The 23,865-nt window shown below is 36.0% G+C and overlaps 1 protein-coding gene across 1 annotated transcript in view; it reads right to left on the bottom strand.

The window, feature by feature from the left end:
- The window catches only part of LOC150099916 (protein C-mannosyl-transferase DPY19L1-like), a 49,715-nt gene that overhangs the window by 5,204 nt on the left and 20,646 nt on the right, over positions 1–23,865 (bottom strand). Inside the window, exon 2 of the mRNA XM_090403230.1 lies at positions 14,377–14,506. Within this exon, the coding sequence (XP_090259356.1) occupies positions 14,377–14,506 (130 nt within the window). The remainder of the gene's footprint in view (positions 1–14,376; positions 14,507–23,865) is intronic.

Below are 23,865 nucleotides of genomic sequence, written 5' to 3'. Positions count from 1 at the left end.
AGTATTCAACACAAAATACGAGGCTAATCTTCTTGAATGGCAGGCAGTCTCAAGTAGAGTGATGTGGGCAAATATCAGAATGGGGAATTGGACAATGAGACTTATTTGTGTCTATGGTCCCACAGAAGGTAGAAGTGGAGGAATTTTTTTGAAGCTCTAGAGAAAGCTACTGACACAATGAAAAAGGAAAAGTTGGTCCTTGTTGGGGATCTAAATAGCAGAGTAGGAAGTGATTGTCAGACATAAAAAATATTTTTGGAAAATTTGGAGAAAAGTGCAAAGGTAATAATAATGGCAAATACCTGTTGGATTTCTGCTCAGGGCATGGACTGGTTATTACTAACACCATGTTCCAACATAAAAATGTGCACAAATTCACATGAAAAGTCTCATTGACTATGTTATTGTTGATAGTGATGTTTTCTCTCTGGTGCAGGATATACCACAGTGTACAGAGGATTTAAAATTGGAAGTGTTCACTATTTAGTCTTGAGCAGGATAAAACTGAATTTCATATTGAAAAGAATAACATGTAAGAAAGTTTTAAAGCGAATAAAAGTTGAGCAGCTCTCAGATGCGAACTGTAGACTAAAATACACAAAGATTATTGAAGAAAAAACGAAAGAGTTTGAGAACAGGAACCAAACTTTTGAGATTCAGTGGCAAACCTTGAAGAAAACCTTGATTGATTCAGTCAGAGAGGCATGCGGTAAGGTTGTCTGCAAGGATAGAAAAATCAGAACTCCATGGTGGACACAGGAAGTCAAAGAGGCAGTGAAGGAAAAGAAGAAAGCATATCAAAAATTCCTGGCAAATAAGTCAGCTAGTGCTCTTAGAAAATACAGAGACAAATGTAAGAAAGCTAAACACTGTGTAAAACTAGCTAAACAAAAGTCATGGGAGGACTTTAGCAAGAACATAGAAAATAATTATCAAGAAGGTGGCAAAATATTCTGGAGGTTGTTGATTAAGCTCAGAAATGGAGGAAAGAGTGTAAAAGGAATTAGAGATGATAAAAGTGACACGAAAACAGGAGAAAAAGATATCCTTGAAGTATGGAGTAATTACTTTGAAAATTTGCTAAATGAAACAAGCAATGCTGACAGCATAGTGAATAAAAAACACTGACTAGGCATGCAGTCAGGAATACATATCCATACTTGAAGTAGAAAAAGCCATCAAAGGCTTGAAATGTGGAAAGGCAGCAGGAGTAGATGATATTCGACCAGAAATGCTGAAGTATGGTGGTATAAAAGTCTTACAGTGGCTGCACTGCATAGTTCAGAAGGCATAGGGACGAATTCCTGATGATTGGAGTAGAGCTCTCATAGTACCATATATAAAAAGGGAAATAAAACTGAATGTGAGAATTACAGAGGTATTTCCCTACTGAATGTTCCTGGTAAGATTTATGCTAGTATACTCGAGAAACGATTGAGAAGAATTGTGGAAGAAAAGTTTGGTGAAGAACAAGCTGGATTCAGCCCAAATAGAGGCTGTCAGTAACAGATCTTCACTTTACGACAGATAGTCAAGAAATCATGGAAATATAACAAAGATGCCAAGAGAGAAGCTATTCAATAGCTACAGTTATATTGTGTCAATGGGCATTATATCAAGCAATACTTAGCCTTTATTTGAGTTGTAAATCAGCAGTTAGGTTTGAAGGAAGTACAGGAAGATGGTTTAATGTTAAATCTAGTGTGAGACATGATGTACATTATCCCTTCTGTTATTCATTATCTATATGGACCATATTATGAAGGAAAGTGGTATTAAACCTGATATCAAAATTGGAGATGTTAATGTCAGCTCTTTGCTTTATGCAGACGATGTTATACTTCTAAATAAATCTGCTATAAGTCTGGAAGATTCCCTGACTAAATTGAATAACTGTTTTAATAGATATGGTATGAAGGTCAGCAATAAAAAGACAAAGACAATGAAAATAGGCAGAGTCATTGAAAATGTCAACTGCGTTATGAATGGAGAACCTGTGGAACAAGTAAAACATTTCAGCTACTTAAGCACGATTTTTACTGAAGATGGTAAATTAAATATGGAAATAGACATCAGAATCAACAAAGCTGGTATGGCAGGAAGTCAATTGAATAAATTCATATGGAATAAGAGAGAAATTAGTTAGAACACTAAATTAGCTGTACAAGACAGTGTTCAAACCAGTTTTAACTTATGGATCTGAGAGTTGGGTCAGAAGTAAAACACTTGACCAAAGACTAGAGACTGCAAATATGAGAGTCCTGAGAAAGATTAGGGGCATGAACAGATGGCATCAATGGCAATATCATATTAAAAACAAGGATATTAGGAAAGAACTTGACATTGTCAGCATCCAGGAATGTGTTAACAGAGCTAATCTCAGGCAAGGCAAGATTAGCAAAACAAGTGTTCTTTGCCAGGTTGGCAGGAAAACGACCCAGAGTAAGACCAAGATATAGATGGATTGATACAGTACAAAGTGCCTTAGATGATAGAAATATAAGATCTGATAATGTTGGAGTCTTGACAAGTAACAGACTGATTTGGAGGAAAATTGTAGATAGGAAGTTAGTAATGATGTAAATTTTTCATGTAGTACTATCATATCCTGTACACCCCTTGAGGGTACATGGCAGGAATTTAATGCTGATGATGTGACAAAGAGCCACAGCACCTGAATTGTTCAAAATATTGGACGAATTTATATGCAAATCAAACATACAGTGGAAAAATGGTGTTGGAATTTGCACTGATAGTGCTTGAGTTATGTCTGGAAGGTTTAAAAGTTTACAAGCCCTTGTGAGGGAAAAATCCCCAGAATGTATTTGGACACATTGCATGATTCAGAGAGATGCTCTTGCTGCAAAGGAAATGACTCAACTGTTATAACTGTGGTGAATTATATAAAAATGAGACCTTTAAAATCAAGACTTTTCTGAACTTTGCAAAGATGGCCGGAGCAGAACATTCAGCATTACTATTTTAATGCAAGACAAGATGGTTATCACAGGGAAAATGTTTACAAGTTTACGAATTAAAAGATGGAATAGCAATTTTCTTAGAAGAGGAAAATCACAAAGAAGCAGAGAAGTTTAGAAACCACTTATTTGTGATGAAATTGAGCTATTTGGTGGATGTATTCGAGAAACTAAATATATTAAACCTGCAACTCCAAGGAAAAAAATACACATATCTTAGACTTAAATCTTAGTGACAAAGTTAATGTTTTTCGTAAAAAAACTAGAGTTATGGAACAAAAAGGTAAAGCAACAAAAATTAGAAATGTTTGCAGATATGGATGAATTTATCAAAACCTACAAGGCAGAAGAGCAACACATCAAAGCTTTATTTGCAACTATTGAAAATCATTTAACAATGTTGAGGAATTTTAGAAACTATTTTATAACTGACAACATAATGGTGTTAGATCCTGAATGAGAAAATTTTGAGAAGAAATTATTCATTCATGCAAAAACTAACGACTAAAGGAGATGCCTGCACTTCCGCAGAAAATAGAGAAAACTTGTTGACTGTATGTCAAAGTATATGTTCCTTTGTATGTAAATTACTAAGATCTTATTGTTATTTAACCAGAGATCAAAGTGAAAATTTGTATCATAATATAGCATTTGTGTAAGGAAAATAATTTAGTTCATTAGATGTTCAGTGTATTGTAAGTCTCTAGACAATTTTAAGTAACAGTCCAAAGGTCGCATGCTAGCCACCCAGATCGGCGTAATGCCAGGGGAAATAACACACGCAGAAGGTGACGCAGGCACGCTTTTCAAGAACAGCACCCTAACAGCAAAGGGAGAGCAAAGGATCAACTTGGGGCATTAAATAAAGAGTGTCATGCGGAAAAGATACGGTGAATATAAGGAGATGAGCGTCATATCTCTCTCCCCTTTGTTCCTGGTTTCTGCTTGGTAATTTGACTGGTGGCTCGTGAGAGAGATGTGCGTAGGTGTTGCAATGTAGAACAGCAGGCCTTTTCCTGAACATGCCTAAGAAATTCCACGCTGAGCCGTTTGTGAATTATCGGCCTTGTAGAATCGTGCCAATCGCTGGATGTCCCACCGGAAAGAGTGGAGAAAGTCCCCTAAGATGCGGCAAGAAATACTTTCGTGTCTGGTACCAGAATTCAAGGACAGCATGAGCTCATTGCCAGGCGCTGATGGAATAAGTAGAAGGTAACCAGACCACGTGGAAGCGACATATTATCCGGAACAGATTCGGTAATGTAGAATATTTCATTGTATGTTTCAAAATTGTTAGAGGAAGAAAAAACGTGTGTAAGCATAAAGTATGGACAATTAATAGAGGACTTTAGTAAGAATTCCTTTTGAAAATAACTAGTAACCTTTAGCAGAGATTTGTCTGGAGGCAGTTATATTATTGAATGAGATTAAACCTGATAAAAATGAAATGGGTATTACTGAGCTTTTAGCTGAAAACCTTAAGAATGTGTATATGTGTAACTTAAGAATAACTTGAGGAAAGAGATTACAGATTATGCAATGTGATATGGCATTTTGAACTAACTTAGCATGAACTGATTTTATTTAGCATTGAATATATGTTGCCTTTTAACTGTAAAATATTTGATTTCCCAATAAAGATGTTTTATTACATATGCCTGATTGTAAGGAAAAATTACCACTTATAAAATTAGAACCTTAGTGGGAAGAATTTAGAAGTTATATAACGATAGATTACAGGTCATGACTGCGAAGTACCAGAAATCTATATAATCGTAACGAAGAGTAAAATAATGTGTGTATGATCTAGGATTATTTCCCTGGGCAAGAATCTTTTCTGTTATAGGATACTGGCTGGCACAGCATAATACAAATTTTGCCAGTATTTTCTTCTTCTTCTGCAGCTTCCCCACTTAAGTGGGGTCACTGTTGATAATGAGTCTCCTCCACACCTTCCTGTCTTGGGCTGTCACCACATCCAAGTTCTTTATCCTCAAGTCCTCTTCTACCAGCTCCCTCCATCTCTTCTTTGGCCGCCCACACTTCTGCCTTCCTTGCACATCCATCTGCATGACCCCTCTTCCCACATATTCGTCCTCCCTCCTCATCACATGACCAAACCAACTCGACCTTCCCTCCTGTATTTTCGCTCCTAAGTTCGTAACTTTCACTGTTCCCCTGACATAGTCATTTCTCAGACGATCCTTTCTGGTCACACCGCACATCCACCTAAGCATTCTCATCTCTGCTACTTCCATCCTGCTGATGTTATTTTTCCTCAGGATCAGTTTCTATAGCATATATCATAGCTGGCCTCACTACTGTCCTATAGATTCTGCCTTTCAGATTGATCGGCACCCTCTTATCGCATAACACTCCAGCCATCTCCCTCCAGTTCCTCCAACTGGAGGGAGATGGCTTGTATCCTGCATCCCACTTCCTTCTCAGCTCCTCCATCTTCTTCCACTGTTGAACCTAAGTATCTAAAGTCTCTCACCTTCCTGATGACATTTCCTTCCAGCTCCAGATCTGTCTCCTATCCACTTTGCAACACATATACTCTGTCTTACTTCTGCTCAGTCTCATACCTCTCTCTTCCAGTAATTTTCTCCATCTTTCCAGTTTAGTTCCTGCTTCTTCTCTTGAATCTGCACACAGCAAGATGTCATCTGCATACAACATTGTCCAAGGCGCATCTTCTCTCACCTCCTCTGTTACCACCTCCATCACAATATTAAACAGAAATGGACTTAATGCTGACCCTTGATGCAAGCCAACTGTTACTTGAAAACTTTCTGTCTCTCCCAGACAGGTCCAAACACTTGTCTGTACATTTCCCGCACCAACCTGACATATTTCTCCGGAACCTTCTTCTCCCTCAGACACCTCCAGACTTCTTGCCTTGGCACTCTATCGTATGCTTTCTCCAGATCAATAAATGTCAGATGTAGCTCCCTTTGTTTCTTTCGATACTTTTCCATCATCTGCCGTAATCCAAAGATAGCATCTGTTGTTGATCTACCAGGCATGAAGCCAAATTGTTCCTTTGCAATCTCCACCTCCTTCCTCAATCTACCATCAAGAACCCTTTCTAGGATTTTCATTGTGTGGGACATCAACTTTATTCCTCTGTAATTTTTACAGAGGAATAAAGTTGAGTAAAGCCAGTATCTGAAGAGGAATTAACCCTAGATAGAAATAAGATAGGCTAGACAATAGAATAGATAGTAGTGATTATTGAGATAATAAAGATAGAAAAATAGTAGAAAGTAACGACGTAACAATGGCATTGTACAAATGGGTTAGAAACCCATTTCAAATTACTCCTTTATAGACTTCATGTCAAGCAGCGAAATCAAAAGACAATTTGCATCTAAATCGGCGTTTGAATTTTGGGTCAGTGTTGATGATGAATTTTCTGCACTAAAGTCAAGAGCTTTTCGTGCACTTTTGCCATTTCCAACATCTTATCTTTGTGAAATCGGGTTTTCTGCAGTGGCTACCTTAAAAGCAAAATATAGATCTGTTAAATATAGAAAGAGAACTAAGAGTGTCAATTTCCAATGTATCATCATATGAAAAGCTTTGCTCCACAACACATGCCCAAAGAAGCCATTTTAGATTCACTGTTATTGTTTAGTTTTAATTAGTTGCTCAGTATATTTTGCAATATTGATATGTTCCCATAAGTGTAACTAGTTTATTCAATAAGTGGATTTTATACATTATATTATTTTATTTTAAGAGTGTCTTTTATGTTTTTGTGTCAATAAAGTAGTTTTTCAGTTTTTCCTTTGATTTTCATCCCCCCCCCCCCCCCCAGAGGGCTTGCCTCACAGGTTGAGGATCACTGATTTATGGAAATCATTCGTACTGAAGGAATCAAGCTCATTAACATACATGACCTCAATTTATGAAGATTCACTTTATGAACAGTGGGCTGGAACCTAACACCTTCATAAAATGAGGCCTTCCTGTATATGACTAATTTTTTTTAACATAATAAACAAAAAATGCTTATTATTGTTGTGCACTTTTTTTTTTTTTTTTACTAGGCCTATGCACGCTGGCACCAAACAGTAGGATTCTCAAGATTCATATATTGGATCTAATAATCTGTTTCTAAGATGACAATATATTCTGCATTTAAATCATGAGGACAAAGTAACAAAAACTACAGTGAGATTTAATCATAGATATACTGTAAAAAATAAACTTCTGCATGAACAAAAGTTTACTTTTTACAATATCTATCTAACAGCATCAACAGGAAGATGAACATACTAGAGAATATACAAAAAAAAAAAAAAAAAACCTGAGAACTTCTAACAGCAGCTATTTTAAAATTATTAATAAAAACATAGATTAGTCATGTGCATCATTTGACAATCAAGTGTAAAATGTTTACTGTTGTGAAAGATCTTTAGATGGTTATTAGCATAATGGAGGTCTAGGTGTCTAGGTTACATAAATGTACAAGAGACTTCTAAATATCATGAAATGAAGCATGAGGTCCTAGTTTCTCCTTACAGTGCCATACTATCATATCGTTTCAGAGGATTCCTTAAACATCCATAAAAAGAGACTGTCTTTCAGGTAAGGCAACAAGGCAGATGACTATGTAGGATATCTGTATTAAAATTCAGATATCACACTATATATATATATATATAGTGTGATATATATTTTTGTGAAGGGTAGGTCATGCCTCAGTAACTTGCTCACGTATTATAACACAGTGACGGCTGAACTGGATAAGGGTAATGGGTTTACGGTGATTCTACTGGACCTTGCCAAGGCCTTTGACAGGATTCCACATGGAATTCTAATAAGTAAATTGCAGCATATGGGAATGGACATAGGGTTGGTGAGATGGATAGGAGGGTGGTTGACGGAGAGATATCAGAGAGTGGTTTACTCGGGAGTAGCGTCCACAAGACGGCCTGTGACTAGTGGTGTGCCACAAGGATCTGTTCTTGGACCACTGCTGTTTAATTTGTTCATAAATGATATAGGAAATGATCTGAGAGGAACAGTTCATTTGTTTGCGGATGATGCGAAGTTGGGTAGGGCAATAGTGAATGCAGATGACGTCAAAATTTTGCAGGATGATTTGGATAGATTGGAGGTCTGGGCAAAGGAGAATGGATGTCAGTTTAATGTGGCAAAATGTAAGGTTATGCATTTTGGGGTGAAAAGATTGGCGGCAGTTTACTGCATTGGTGGAACCCTGCTCCAGGAAATTGATGAGGCACGAGATTTAGGAGTGTTGGTAGATAAGGAATTGAAATTTAGGGGACACATTGCAAAAGTGACCAAAACAGCTCATCAAATCACTTGGTTGCTGAAGAATACGTTGACAAGCAGAGACAAGCAGGTTATTGTTCCTCTCTATCGAGCCTTGATAAGACCCCATCTAGACTACTGTGCTCAGATTTGGTCACCTAGGTTTCTTCTTGATAGGGAGGAGGTGGAGAGGATCCAGAGGCGAGTGACCAAGATGATAGCAGGTCTGTGAAATGAACCGTATGAGAACAGGTTGAGGATTTGTGGGTTGCAAAAATTGGTTGATAGGCGGAGGAGGGGAGATATGATTGAGACATTCAAATTACTGAAGGGTTTCTATAAAATTAATTCAGAAGATATTTTTGAGAACAGGGCTGGTTGTGGGAGGACTAGGGGACATCCATGGAAACTGGGCAAAAGTGTGGTTAGTAAAGGTGTTAGAGCTGGGTTCTTTACTTTTAGAGTAGTGAATGAGTGGAATGCGCTCCCTGAGTCTGTGGTGGATGCTGTGACAGTGAATGAGTTTAAGGCGAGGTATGATAGATACTGTATGAATGTCAAATAGTTGTGATGAATATGATTTGGGGCCTCCCTCGATGAGTCTAATGACTCCCTGGAGTTGCCCGTAATAATAGTAATAATAATAGTAATATATATATATATAGTGTGAATCATAATAATGCAGTATTTGTGAAGTTATTAAAAATTTTTTTTGTATGTTGTGAGCAAGATGATCTGAGATTTTATTTTTATCTTTGCTACTACTGAAGTCTTGCATAGATGTGATATAAATGCATTAAAATTAGTTATTAAAGTTTAATTGTGATTCTGTATGAGTTGTGAAAAGTTTGGTAATGTCAGTGCTGTTAGCGTATAGACAAATGTTGTTTTTACGACATGTTGTCAATAGCAAAAGTCACTACTATATTATTGGAATTGATTAAATGAGCTTACCTCAGTGTGAGTAGATTATGAAATGAAGTACAGTATTATGATTTCTGGCTGTTTCATTATGAGATTATAAATTAGATAAACTTTTCTGACCTATGAAAAAAAGAACTGTCATTTCAGGCCCAATGCTGGAAAGCAGTAATGGTGGTGGTGCACAATAGTGGACTGGAGCAGAAGTTGCTCTATTATATAGAAGTGAAGAGAAGATTATTGGACATTACTAGGCATTTAGCTGTTCAGGGAGTAGAAAAGGAACACAGAGAGGGTACCCTTGTATAAAAGAGATAGGTGTGAAGTTTATAGTAGTCATTAATACATATAGCAGTTATTTCAGTTAAGGCTGAAAAGGAACATTATTGCTTGCCATTTCATATAGAATTGGGCCTAATAAAGTTTGTTAATTTAGGATTCTCAGTCTGATAAGTGATTTCTCACTGTATACATGTTTTAATTATTTCTTCAGAAGCTTTCATATAGAAGGCAATGTTGTTCTGAAATGATAAAACTGTTGATGTTTAAAGAATGTTGCAATTTTCACATAGAAAGTTAATACATTCTAAAGTGATATGGTTGACATGAGTTTTAGTAGTGTATTCAGTGGAATTTGCTGCTACTTTCATATAGAAAGTGAAGTTATAGCTGGATGAAGCCAAGATATGTTTTCCCCCTGGTGCAGGACACCAGAGTGTACAGAGCATTTGAAATTGAAAGTGATCACTATTTAGTCTTGAGCAGGATAAAATTGAATTTCATATTGAAAGAATGACATGTAAGAAAGTTTCAAAGCGAATAAAAGTTGAGCAGCTCTCAGATGTGAATGTAGACTAAAATAAACAAAGATTATTGAAGAAAAAATGAAAGAGTTTGAGAACAGGAACCAAACCTTGGAGATTCAGTGGCAAGCCTTGAAGAAAACCCGATTGATTCAGCTAGAGAGGCATGTGGTGAAGTTGTCTGCAAGGATAGAAAAATTAGAACTCCATGGTGGACACAGGAAGTTAAAGAGGCAGTGAAGGAAAAGAAGAAAGCATATCAAAAGTTTCTGGCAAATAAGTCAGCTTGTGCTCTTAGAGAATACAGACACAAATGTAAGAAAGCTAAACAAAAGTCATGGGAGCACTTTGGCAAGAACAGAAAATAAATATCAAAAAGGTGACAAAATATTCTGGAGGATGTTGAAGAAGCTTAGGAATGGAGGAAAGAGTGTAAAAGGAGTTAGAGATGATAAAGGTAATATGAAAACGGGAGAAAAAGATATCCTTGAAGTATGGAGTAATTACTTTGAAAATTTGCTAAATGAAACAAGCAGTGCTGACAGCATAGTGATAAAAAACACTGACTAGGCATGCAGTCAGGAATGCATATCCATACTTGAAGTAGAAAAAGCCATCAAAGGCTTGAAATGTGGAAAGGCAGCAGGAGTAGATGATATTCGACCAGAAATGCTGAAGTATGGTGGTATAAAAGTCTTACAGTGGCTGCACTGCATAGTTCAGAATGCCTGGACAGAGAGACGAATTCTCGATGATTGGAGTAGAGCTCTCATAGTACCCATATATAAAAAGGGAAATAAAACTGAATGTGAGAATTACAGAGGTATATCCCTACAGAGTGTTCCTGGTAAGATATATGCAAGTATACTTGAGAAATGGTTGAGAAGAATTATGGAAGAAAAGCTTGGTGAAGAACAAGCTGGATTCAGGTCAAATAGAGGCTGTCAGGATCAGATCTTCACTTTACGACAAATAGTGGAGAAATCATGGGAATGTAACAAAGATCTGTATTTAAGTTTTGTCGATTTGGAAAAGGCATATGACAAGGTGCCAAGAGAGAAGCTATTCAAAACGCTACAGTTATATGGTGTCAATGGGGCATTATATCAAGCAATACTTAGTCTTTATTTGAGTTATAAGTCAGCAGTTAGAATTGAAGGAAGTACAGGAAGATGATTTAATGTTAAATCTGGTGTGAGACAAGGATGTACATTATCACCTCGGTTATTCATTATCTATATGGATCATATTATGAAGGAAAGTGGTATTAAACATGATATCAAAATTGGAGATGTTAATGTCAGCTCTTTGCTTTATGCGGACGATGTTATACTTCTAAATAAATCCGCTACAAGTCTGCAAGAGTCTCTGACTAAATTGAATAACTGTTTTAACAGATATGGTATGAAGGTCAGCAATAAAAAGACAAAGACAATGAAAATAGGCAGAATCATTGAAAATGTCAACTGTGTTGTGAATGGAGAACCTGTGGAACAAGTAAAACATTTCAGCTACTTATCCACGATTTTTACTGAAGATGGTAAATTAAATATGGAAATAGACAACAGAATCAACAAAGCTGGTATGGTAGGAAGTCAACTGAATAAATTCATATGGAATAGAGAAATTAGTTGAAACAAGACAGTATTCAAGCCAGTTTTAATTTATGGATCTGAGGGCTGGGTCAGAAGTAAAACACTTGACCAAAGACTAGAGACCACAGATATGAGAGTCCTGAGAAAGATTATAGGCGTGAACAGATGGCATCAATGGCAATATCATATTAAAAACGAGGATATTAGGAAAGAACTGGACATTGTCAGCATCCAGGAATGCGTTAACAGAGCTAATCTCAGGTGGTATGGTCACTTAAACAGAATGGGTGAGGAAAGATTAGCAAAACAAGTGTTCTTTGCCAGGTTGGCCACAAAACGACCCAGAGGAAGACCAAGATATAGGTGGATTGATACAGTACAAAGTGCCTTAGACAATAAAAATATAAGATCTGATAATGTTGGAGTCTTGACAAGTAACAGACTGATTTAGAAGAAAATTGTAGATAGGAAGTTAGTAATGATGTAAATTTTTCATGTAGTGCTATCATATCCTGTACACCCCTTGAGGATACATGGCAAGAATTTGATGATGATGAGAAGAGTTTTCACTTATGTTACTGTCATATAAAGAGCACTTTTGTCTGTCTTTATCCTGTATGAACTCAAGAAAAAATAAAAGTCGAGGGATTTTGTCCATATAAGACAATATCTGTTAGTTTATGTGAATGAAAGGAATTTGTGCACAAAGTATTTTTCTTGTTGTAATCTGAAGACTACATTGGTGTTGGTATAGATAAGTTGTGTTGATTTGATGTATATTTTTGTGAATATTTATAAATTAAAGATTTTTTTATTTTGGTAACAAGAGTGTGAAAACTCAATCTCTTAATGGGTTTAATAAGTTAACAGGTTAAGTTACATATGAGATATCTGGGATACAAACCTCTGTGCAAGCTAAATTCACAGTTAGTGTTTTCCTTTTATACGAAAGTTCAGAGTTTAAACAAGTAAAAAATATATATATATACCCCCCTCACATACATACATACATACATACATACATACATACATACATATAACTAAACCATTTCATAATGTTCTGAGAAAATGCGTGAGTCCACTTTTATCTTTCCTTTTTTATATTCAATGTTGTCCCATGGTTCTTTTTAATGGATTTCAAAACTTCTTTCAGTCTGTCAGATATAAGTTTTTGTCATCCATACGTGGAATCTTATCTATTTGTGAACGTATAAAATTTTGTAAAGTGCGAACAGATTTAAAAGCCATTTTAATGTTGACTTGTTTATGTGCTGTAAGGAAATGCTTCCTTTATAATTTTGTAATTGTATAAGTTGGTTTCTCAGAGAAGTGCATTTAATAACTTTGAGTAGCCATTTCGAAAAAATTGGTGAAACAGGTGAACTATATTCACCATCCTTTTTTTTTTTTTGTATCATTGGCTTTAATTATTCTTATAGTATGATTCTTTAAGGTTGTGATAATTCTCAATTTTTGTTGAAGAATGATGAGAGGAGTAGGCATAGAGATATCTTCCTATCCTCTGTGAGTTGACTTCCTAAGACTTCTAACAATACTCCTCTGTCATCTATTTTTTTTTGATTATCATGTCTGAAAAATATATATCTTTTTCAGATATGATCAGTTTCAGCTGTCCTTTTCAATTTCCAGAGTAAAAACTTAATTTTAGGGTGACAGTTAAGGAAATACACAAAACCCCCAATTCTTTTATACAGTATGTTTCTAAACAATAAAAATATCCTAAATGTGGTTTAAGGTAGCTTGTGACAGAACTTTCCATAAATTGTTATGGGAAGTAATAGTAGAGCCCCTTCATTAAACTGTGTCTCTAGAAAGTTTTCTTCCTTTCTAACCAAAGAAAGGTGAATGATATTGTCAGGAGGAAACAGATCTTCAAGGATACTGATGGAATGGAATCTTCAAATGGAATGTCTGTGAATAATGACCATGTCTAAACTGGCTTTAACATCTGAGGCGTTGATCTGAATATCTGCTAAGCTCTCTGCAAAACGAGCTGAGATTTAAAAGGGGTGAGTGTCTGATATGGTTCTCGAGAAGCCTGGATCTTGTGATTTAAGATGTTTTAAGTTCCTCTGGGTAACCAACTATGCATGAAGTAAGACCATTAGTCTGTTTCTTACTGAGTGAAAGAATCTAATAGTATACATCAGATTTTGACATCATAGTCAATGCTGTTTAAGATAAACGTAGCATTTCCCTTGTTTGCTTTGACTTGGTCATTATGCAATCTTTTAAGGGCTTTCCTTCTTAATGCAGTAGTATTACTTCTGGAGAGATTAGCATGCAATAAGAAGGAAATAGTAAATTTATCTAGCATATAAAGCATCTTCTTGAAATAAATATTTCATGGCTTTTTTTTTTTAAAATTTATGATGTCTACTTTTGGAGATTTATAACTATTGTTCACTAAGGAATGATTTCTTCCATATCAGAGTTGGTATAGATGGTTAATTTTTTTTTACCAGGCTGACTAATCGTCTATGTTGTAAATTTTTTTAATCCATGTTATGAGTGAAATTCTGATTATTTGGATGTAATAATTTGGCCAAAGTGCTAATGCTTTTTGTTACACAAAAAATAGCTTTAAAATAGATAACATAAACAAATAGCTATAAGATAGATATAGATAGCTCAATTCAATGACTTTAGAGGACTGTATCAACAACAAATAAAGTGCAAAGATAAGAAATAAATATAGCCCATAAAATATAAGAGTAAGAATTCTAATTGTTTGATAATTTTAACATGTAGTGGGAAAGAGAATATAAACACTTGCCTTCTCCTTCCATAGCACCAATTTTTTTCTATGACAGCATAGTGAACTCCCATGTCCTTAAGTGTTTTATGTACCTCCTTACTTGACTTTCGGCTATACAGCATATACACCTTATGGGTACGTTCTCTAAATAAAAATTTTTAGAAAATATACTAATGTGCAGATATAATACAGTTGACCCTATTATAAGTTTGAAATACAGTGGTATCTCGCTAATCCGAACCCTCCAGTAATCCGAACTGTGGTTTGAAAGAAAACAAAAGTTTTATTTATTACGTATTATTATTTTATGTACTATTATTTTTATTTAATAATTATTATTTTAACTGTTATTATTTATTTTATTATTATTACAGTACAGTATTTTTTCATAATGTCGATTGTACGGTTATACTGGAGGCCTATTTTGATTTATTGTGTTCACGTTTGCTTTTTTATACTGTACCGTACGTACCACTGCTGTTCTTAATGAACTGATTAGTCACCACTATTGCAAGTGTTTGTTTATCTTTACATTCCTGCAACAACAACGACTTAGCCTAAAGCCTGGTTGTATATAACGCCCAGTTGTTCTTTGGTTATTGAAATGAAACGTTGTCTGAGTTGTCGTTTATTGTTTGTGTTTTCGTAAGTTTTCAGTGAATTATCAATTGTTTTAGTAAGTGATTTTATTTTTCAGATAAATTTTAAAAGTGACAGTTTTATTGTTTATTAACTTCATTTTTTATTTTATTGTTTTTAACACTAAAATTTATTTCATTAAAATGGGTATCGTTTCGAAGCCTAACAAAAGAAAACACGTAACATTATCATTGTCGGATAAGTGTAAAATAATTCAGTGTCTGGAAAAGGGTGAGGCAGCCATACAACTTGCTGCTAAATACAATGTCGGCAAATCTACAATCAGTGATATAAAAAAAAAAAGATAGGATTTTAACTTATGTTTCAACCATAGAAGAAGGACCAAGCAAGAGACAAACTCTGAAAACAAGTGATTTTTTTTTACTTGATTCTGCTGTTTACACGTGGTTTCTTCAAGAAAGAAGTCATCATACTCCCATCTCCGGAGAGAGAGATTTTAAAGCAGAAAGCTAAGTATTTCCATTCACAAATTTACCCGGATCAGAAATTCAAAGCAAGCGATGGTTGGCTAGAAAAATTTAAGACATGCCACGGAATTCGGTATCTATCAATATCAGGGGAAAAACCGTCTAGTGACTTTTCTGCCGTAGAACCATTCCAAAAAGCTTTTTTAGAATAAATTCTTGAATTAAATTTAACCGATGATCAAACTTATAATGCGGACGAAAGAGGTCTTTGTTGGAGGTCGTTACCAGAGAAAACTCTAGTTCACAGAAATGAAGCCTCAGCACCCGGTCGAAAAATGTACAAAGAGCGTGTCACGATCATGCCTTGTGCAAACGCCTCAGGAAAACATAAATTAAAGTTACATATGATTGGAAAATCAAGAAACCCAAGACCATTTAAGAACTGCTGCCTTCCGGTTTTGTACCGAAGTCAACATAAAGGATGGATGAATATCGAACTTTTTTCAAACTGGTTTCACAACGATTTCGTACCGTCATTAAAACTTATTTAAAATCCCAGAATTTGGAACAGAAAGCACTTTTATTATTGGATAACTGTCCTGGACATCCTCTGGGATGAATTGATTAGTAAGGATGGAAATTTTATGGTTATGTTTTTGCCTCCAAACTGTACTCCATTGTTGCAACCAATGGATCAGAACATAATACAATCCATTAAATTAAAATAGCGTAAAGATCTGCTTTTAAATGTGATTTCCCAAAATTATGACGTTACCACATCGATAAAAAACATAAATTTGAAGGATGTAGCATTTTCAGTTGCTGCTGCTTGGGAAGCCATCGAACCTGAAGCAATTCGAGCGTCATGGGAAAAACTGTGGCCTTCTAGAATTTACCAAGATAACTACAGTGATACACGAAAAGAGGAAATTCAAAACGTGCATGATTTGGTTAAAAATAAAAATCCAGATGTTGAAATTTCACAAACAACATATAGAACCGAAATGAATTTGAAATCAAATCAGATGCTGAAATTATAAATATGATACTACAGAATGAATTAGAAGACGATGATGAAGAACTCGAAGAAAAAAAAGTAAAACATGGAGAGGCAGTTGACAGTTTCAATATGTGTATAGAATGGGCTAAGCAGAATGATACGCCATTCCACAAAATTTTGTTAAGGCAGCTCCGAGAAGAATCATTCGAAAAAAGTTTAGCTTTCAAGAAGCAAAAGAAAATCAGTGACTTTTTTTTTTTTACAAAGAAATAGAAAAAACTTTTTGTGTTATTTTGTGAAACTTTTTTGTGTTCTGTACAAGAAAGTGATATTTTTTACGCAAATTAAATTATGTACTGCACTATGCAATTTTATTAAATCAGAATCCTCAACAATATAGTACATACACTTTTTGGGCATCCTTCGCGTGGATCATCAAGGCTGGTACAGCCACGTTTAATTTTTACGTTACAGTACAGTAGCTTTTTTCTATTAGTTACCTCATCTATTTACAGAATTAAATTGATGTATCATTAGAATCTGATTATTTTTGTCTTAAATGCTAGTTATTGTTGCCTCTTGGGGGAAATTTGCTAATCCGAACTTTTCCCTAATCCGAACGAGCATGGTTTTTATTAGTTCGGATTAGCGAGATACCACTGTATAAATTTATCACTAAAATTTAAGTTTCAAACAAGAGTTAATAATGATGGATTTTGAATGAATACACATCATCATTTATAAATGTATATATATTGCCAGTCTCACCACAATTTATTAATCAAAAATCTAGTACACTAAAAGTATACCACATAGTTGTTAAAATCCTCCATTTTTTTTTTTTTTTTTGCAACAATTTATCATTTTTCAACTGAAAGCAAGTATACAAATTACATTTCATAACTTATTTTAATGGTATTTACAACATCAAACAAACTAAATTATAAAAAAAGATATTTATTTATTGGTGTATATTTTGCTAGATTTCAAACTAGCTTCTTCAGAGCACAAAACATGTTACACACAAAACAATGAAAAAGTTCATTATTGTGTATAAAAAAAAGATGTTAATGAACATCTTTTTTTATAATTTAGTTTGTTTGGTTGGGGTCTTGGAGAAGAGTGGGTGGTCGTATTATGTGTATATGCCCCGCAAGTTGGTTGTGCAGCAGAGGAAAAAGATGAGTTCTGGAACGTGTTAGATGAAGAAATGAGGCAATTGGAAGAAAATGAGATGGTGATTGTCGGAGAAGACTTGAACGGGCACATGGGAAGACAGAATAGAGACTGTGAAAGGGTGCATGGTGGCCACGGAGTGGGAATGATGAACCAGGAAGGAGAGAGGGTTGTGAACTTTGCAGTAACGTTTGATCTGGCAATTGTGAACTCGTTTTTCTACAAGAAGGAAGAACATTTGATAACATTTAGGAGTGGTAACAACAGCTCACAAATTGACTACATTTTGACTAGAAGAAAACATCTTAAGGTTGTGACAAATTGTAAAGTAATTCCAACAGATTCAGTAGCACAACAACACCGACAGCTGTGCGCAGACTTTAAAATAAGATCGAAGATAAGAACTTCTGGATACCATGGGATGAAGACAATTAAGTGGTTTCACTTAAAAGAGGAGAGTGTGAGGAATCGTTTTAGGGAGAGGGTGTTAGAGAGGATTTCAGATGGACCGGAAAGTGTACAAGATTGGTGGAAACATAATTCAAAAGTAATCCTGGGCTGTGCAATCGAGGTGCTTGGTGAGACATCTGGAAAGATTAGTGAGCAGAAGGAGGGTTGGTGGTGGAATAATGATGTACAAGTGGCAGTGACAGCTAAGAGGAAGGCAAAGCAGAAGTGGGATGAGTCAAGAGTGGAAGAGGACAGAGAGGTGTACAAAGAGAGAAAGCAAGAAGCCAAGAGAGTTGTGGCACAGGTGAAGGCCATGGCATATCAAGATCTGTATGATCAATTAGAAACAAAGGAAGGACAGAGAAAAATTTACCAACTAGCGAAATGTAGAAATAAAGCAGCAAAGGACATCTTACATGTGAGGCAGATCAAAGATGCTGAAGGAAGAGTATTATGGAGGGATGTGGACATAAGAAACTGATGGAAAATATACTTTGAGGGACTTTTGAATGAGGAAAATGCAAGGACTCACAGAGGAGATGGGCAGCCTTCTGAGGGGATGGTGCAGAACATCAGTAGAATGGAAGTGACGGAGGCCATGAAGAGGATGAGGAATGGAAAATCGGTGGGCCCCGACAGAATTCCAGTGGAGGCATGGAAGGCACTGGGGGAAGAGGGAATTGACCTGCTGTGGGACCTGTTCATGAAAGTTTGCCAACAGGAAAATATACCCGAGGAATGGAGGGAGAGTACTCTTGTTCCCATCTACAAGGGTAAAGGGGATGCACAAGACTGTAAAAATTACAGAGGAATAAAGTTGATGTCCCACACAATGAAGATCCTAGAAAGGGTTCTTGATGGTAGATTGAGGAAGGAGGTCGAGATTGCAAAGGAACAATTTGGCTTCATGCCTGGTAGAGCAACAACAGATGCTATCTTTGGGTTATGACAGATGGAAAAATATCGAGAGAAACAAAGGGAGCTACATCTGGTATTTATTGATCTGGAGAAAACATAAGATAGAGTGCCAAGGCAAGAAGTCTGGAGGTGTCTGAGGGAGAAGAAGGTTCCGGAGAAATATGTCAGGTTGGTGCGGGAAATGTACAGAAATGTGAAGACAAGTGTTCGGACCTGTTTGGGACAGACAAAGTTTTCAAGTAACAGTTGGCTTGCATCAAGGGTCAGCATTAAGTCCGTTTCCGTTTAATATTGTGATGGAGGTAGTAACAGAGGAGGTGAGAGAAGATGCACCTTGGACAATGTTGTATGCAGACGACATCTTGCTGTGTGTAGATTCAAGAGAAGAAGCGGGAACTAAACTGGAAAGATGGTCAAAAGTACTGGAAGAGAGAGGTATGAGACTGAGCAGAAGTAAGACAGAGTATATGTGTTGCAAAGTGGATAGGAGACAGATCTGGAGCTGGAAGGAAATGTCATCAGGAAGGTGAGAGACTTTAGATACTTAGGTTCAACAGTGGAAGAAGATGGAGGAGCTGAGAAGGAAGTGGGATGCAGGATAAAAGCGGGTTGGAGGAACTGGAGGGAGATGGCTGGAGTGTTATGTGATAAGAGGGTGCCGATCAATCTGAAAGGCAAAATTTATAGGACAGTAGTGAGGCCAGCTATGACATATGTTATAGAAACTGTGGCCCTGAGGAAAAATAACATCAGCAGGATGGAAGTAGCAGAGATGAGAATGCTTAGGTGGATGTGAAGTGTGACCAGAAAGGATCGTCTGAGAAATGACTATGTCAGAGGAACAGTGAAAGTTACAAACTTAGGAGCGAAAATACAGGAGGCAAGGTTGAGATGGTGTGGTCATGTGATGAGGAGGGAGGACGAATATGTGGGAAGAAGGGTCATGCAGATGGATGTGCAAGGAAGGCGGAAGCGTGGGCGGCCAAAGAAGAGATGGAGGGAGCTGGTAGAAGAGGACTTGAAGATGAAGAACTTGGATGTGGTGACAGCCCAAGACAGGAAGGTGTGGAGGAGATTCATTACAAACAGTGACCCCACTTAAGTGGGAGAAGCTGCAGAAGAAGAAGAAGTTTGTTTGGTGTTGTAAATACCATTAAAATAAGTTATGAATAACATCCAACACCTATGCTTGTCTATTAGACAAATTACCTTTACTAAATTGAAAAAAAAATTTAAGATATATTTAAGAACACTGGTATAAACCAGTGTTTAGGGTGAATCATGTTGCCACAAGAAATAGAGTTTATGGAGCGATTCATTCACTCCACAAACTCTTATTCACTCTATATAAAGTCAGATACAGAAATTCAATGAAATTTCAGAGTAACATATCACAGAAGACCACTGATATTTGGTGCATACAGGTGAACATTGAGCTTAATGCTACCTCTGCATTTGAGGAATAAACTCAGGTGTAGAGGAGATACTAGAGCTGTTGCATAAATCAAATATGAATTCAGCAATAGGGACCGACAGAATATCAGCAAGGATGCTAAGAGTGTTCAGCTGAACTGGCTATATGAGTCTCAGAACAGGCAAGATTCAACAGGAGTGAAAAGAATTTATAATTCCATTTCACAAGAGTGGTGCAAAGACGTGTCAAACTAGTGATCTATCAGTATCTCGTAAGTGGTGGTAGTGAAGATTTTGGAAAAATTTGTAAGTGACTGCATACAGAAATGGATTGAAAGGACAATAAACAGCATTATTTAGGAAAGGTCACATTTGAATAACTTGCTCACATTTTACAATAGTATGATGACTGAGTTAAACAAGGGGAGGGGGGAGAGATGGACACTTGGATTTTTCTAAGGTGTTTGAGAGCATACCACATGAAAGGCTGTTGCATAAGTTGGAGGATATAGGACTGGATTATACACAACTAGTTTGGATAAGAGGATTGCTGACCAGTAAATATCAAAAAGTGGTGTGTGTGTGGGGGGGGGGGGGGATATGAGTCTGCAAGATTTAAGTTGATTAGTGGGGTACCCCAGGGATCAGTCCTTGGTCTACTGTTATTCAATCTTTACATTAATGACATTGGGGAAGATGTAACAGAATATACGGCTGTTTGCTAATGATGCAAAGATTGCAGGGTAATCAGCAATGTAACCCAATGCAGTACTTGCAGAATGATTTGAATAAGATAGAGTTGTGGACATGTGAAATGGCTATCAGTTCAATGCTAGTAAATATAAAGTTACGTGCTTTGGTGTAATGAGATATCCAATGGTATATTATCTGGGCTTGGGGCTTGATTATGCTAGAAAAAACTGACCAGTCTAGGGGTCTTGGAGTTTTAGTATATAGGATATTGAAGTTAAGGGCTTTATAGCAAAGATTGTGAATGCAACTCAGATGACACTTGCAATGCTGAAATGAGCATTGATGTATAGGGATGAGGAAGTCATTTTTCCTTTTTACAAGGCTTTGATACAATCTCATCTGGACTATTCTGCACAGATCTGATTTCCTGGCTTCAAGGTGAAGCAGATACAGTAGAGAATTGAAAAGGAGAGTGTTAAAGATAATACTGGGAGTGTGGAATTTCGATTGAGGTGGTATTGAGAGTTGGCGGAATGCAGATCTTAGCAAACAGGAGAAAGAGGGCTGGTATGACAGAGACCTACAAACATCTGAAAGGGTCATATAGATCAGTGCTTCTCAAACCTCTGGATGCCAGGGCCTCCTTTGGAAAAATTAAAATATTTCACGGACCGCTCTAAAAAAAAAATCATAATATAGACATATATTATTATAATATTTATTGCATTTATATTCAATACAAAACATACACAGCGAATATTGCAAAAATCAAATGCAAATATTACATTTTTAGCATCTTACATACATTTGACATGGCACATTATCTCATATTTTAAATAGATAGATATATTGTTATTGTATATTTGCAGTACAAGTACATGAAACATAAAACGATTAGTAATAAAGAAAGAATTAAAAACATAAAAGAAGTTTAATAACAATTTAATGTGATGGATGTGTTTCAATATCAGGTGAAATATTTGAAACTGCAATTCTTAGATTTCTGCTTTGAAATGAAACTTATACGAATAAGCATATATTTACTAATATTCATTAAGAATCTCGCAAATGAAAACAGGCCGGCTCTTAAATCTATGAAAATGGCAATCGGTATCCTCAATACTCGAACTTTGGCAAGAGACTACAGAATAGATTTATTAATCAAAGAAATAACCAATATCAACTTGGATATCCTGTTAGTGAATGAAACAAAAAGATTGAAAGAACTGACAGCAAGATGGTACAATGGCTCACAGATACTCCTTGGAGCATCCTCAAACAATGGCAAACAAGGTGGAGTGGGCTTCATTGTTAAATCTAAGCTCACCAAGTTGATCCTTTCTTGTAACATCATATCTGAAAGAATAGGTGTACTTGTAATTGGAATAGAGAACAATATAACAATAAAATTAATATCCTGCTATACTCCAACATCTGTAGCTGATAATCAAGAAATAGAAAATTTTTACATGAATCTTGAACAGGCATTAAATTACAGGTCAACATATACATTTGTTGGTGGTGACTTTAATGCCAAAATAGGATGTGGAAAAGAAAAGTTTATAGGACCACATGGCCTGGGAGAAAGAAATAGAAGAGGAGAGAGATTAGCTGAATTTGCTGCAGCTGAACAATTCTTTATCATGAACACTTTTTTTCAACAAACGCCTAGGAAGAAGATGGACTTGGCAATCACTGAATGGATACACAAAAAATGAAATTGACTACATTTTAACAGACCGTAAAAGACTGGTACAAAATGTTGGTACAATAGGCGAAACATACTTCAACATAGATTCGGACCACAGACTCCTCAGAGCCATTATAAGAATAGACCACAAAAAAGAACAACATATCAGGGCAACATCAAACCATAAAAGAAGACCCAAACAAATAGACTACCACAAGTTCAGGAAGTACATAGAAGAGACCGAATGGACTATTAAAAACTGTTACATAAATGATGACTATATTGACTTTATTAATAAATTCAACGAGTGCAAGAAAAAAAAAACCCAGAAATTCCTGTGAAACAAAAGAAAAGAGAACGACTCTTACTTCAAACTATAGAACTACTACTGAAAAAGAGAAAAGAACTGAAGAAATCTGAAGAAAATTTTCTAGAATACAAAATTATCTGTAAGTTACTAAGAAAAAGAATTCCAGAAGACTACAAAGCCTTCAGGATACAAAAACTAAGAGAAGTAGTGCAGACAAAAACCAGCCTGGAAAAAATAGAGAAAGACTTAAATTTTAAACAGTCAATTCCATCTGCTTTACAGGATCAAAATGGAGAAAAACATACTAATAGAAAAAGGATAGAAGAAGTTGTGCAGCATTTTTATAATGATCTCTATGCAACTAAGTGCCAAATTTCAGAACCTATCATTCCAAAACCAGCAATATACCAGATGTACTTCCAGAAGAAATAGAACATGCCCTTAAGAAAATGAGTAAAGGTAAAGCCTCAGGACTTGATCATGTTAAGGCTGAAGAAATCCAACAAGGTGGACCAATTATTTTCAAAGCCTTGGCTGCCAGATTCACGTGGTAACTTCAAAGAAAGAAAGATTCCAGAGGAATGGAAAACCTCAAAAACCATACTTCTATTCAAAAAAAAGGGAACAAGGAAGACATAAAAAACTATCGTCCAATCTGTCTACTCTCTCAGATATATAAAATCATGAACAGAGTAATATTGAACAGAATCCAAAACACACTCGAAGACAACTCCAATAGAGAGCAGGCAGGATTTAGAAGCGGATTCTCCACAACAGATCATATCC

Source organism: Typopeltis vanoorti, chromosome 13 (assembly GCF_054136105.1).
Source record: "Typopeltis vanoorti isolate ZY-2024b chromosome 13, IOZ_Tvanoo_1.0, whole genome shotgun sequence".
Classification (NCBI taxonomy): Eukaryota; Metazoa; Arthropoda; class Arachnida; order Uropygi; family Thelyphonidae; genus Typopeltis; species Typopeltis vanoorti.
The sequence above is the reverse complement of the archived record's forward strand: the minus strand, read 5'-3'. Positions and strand labels throughout refer to the sequence as shown.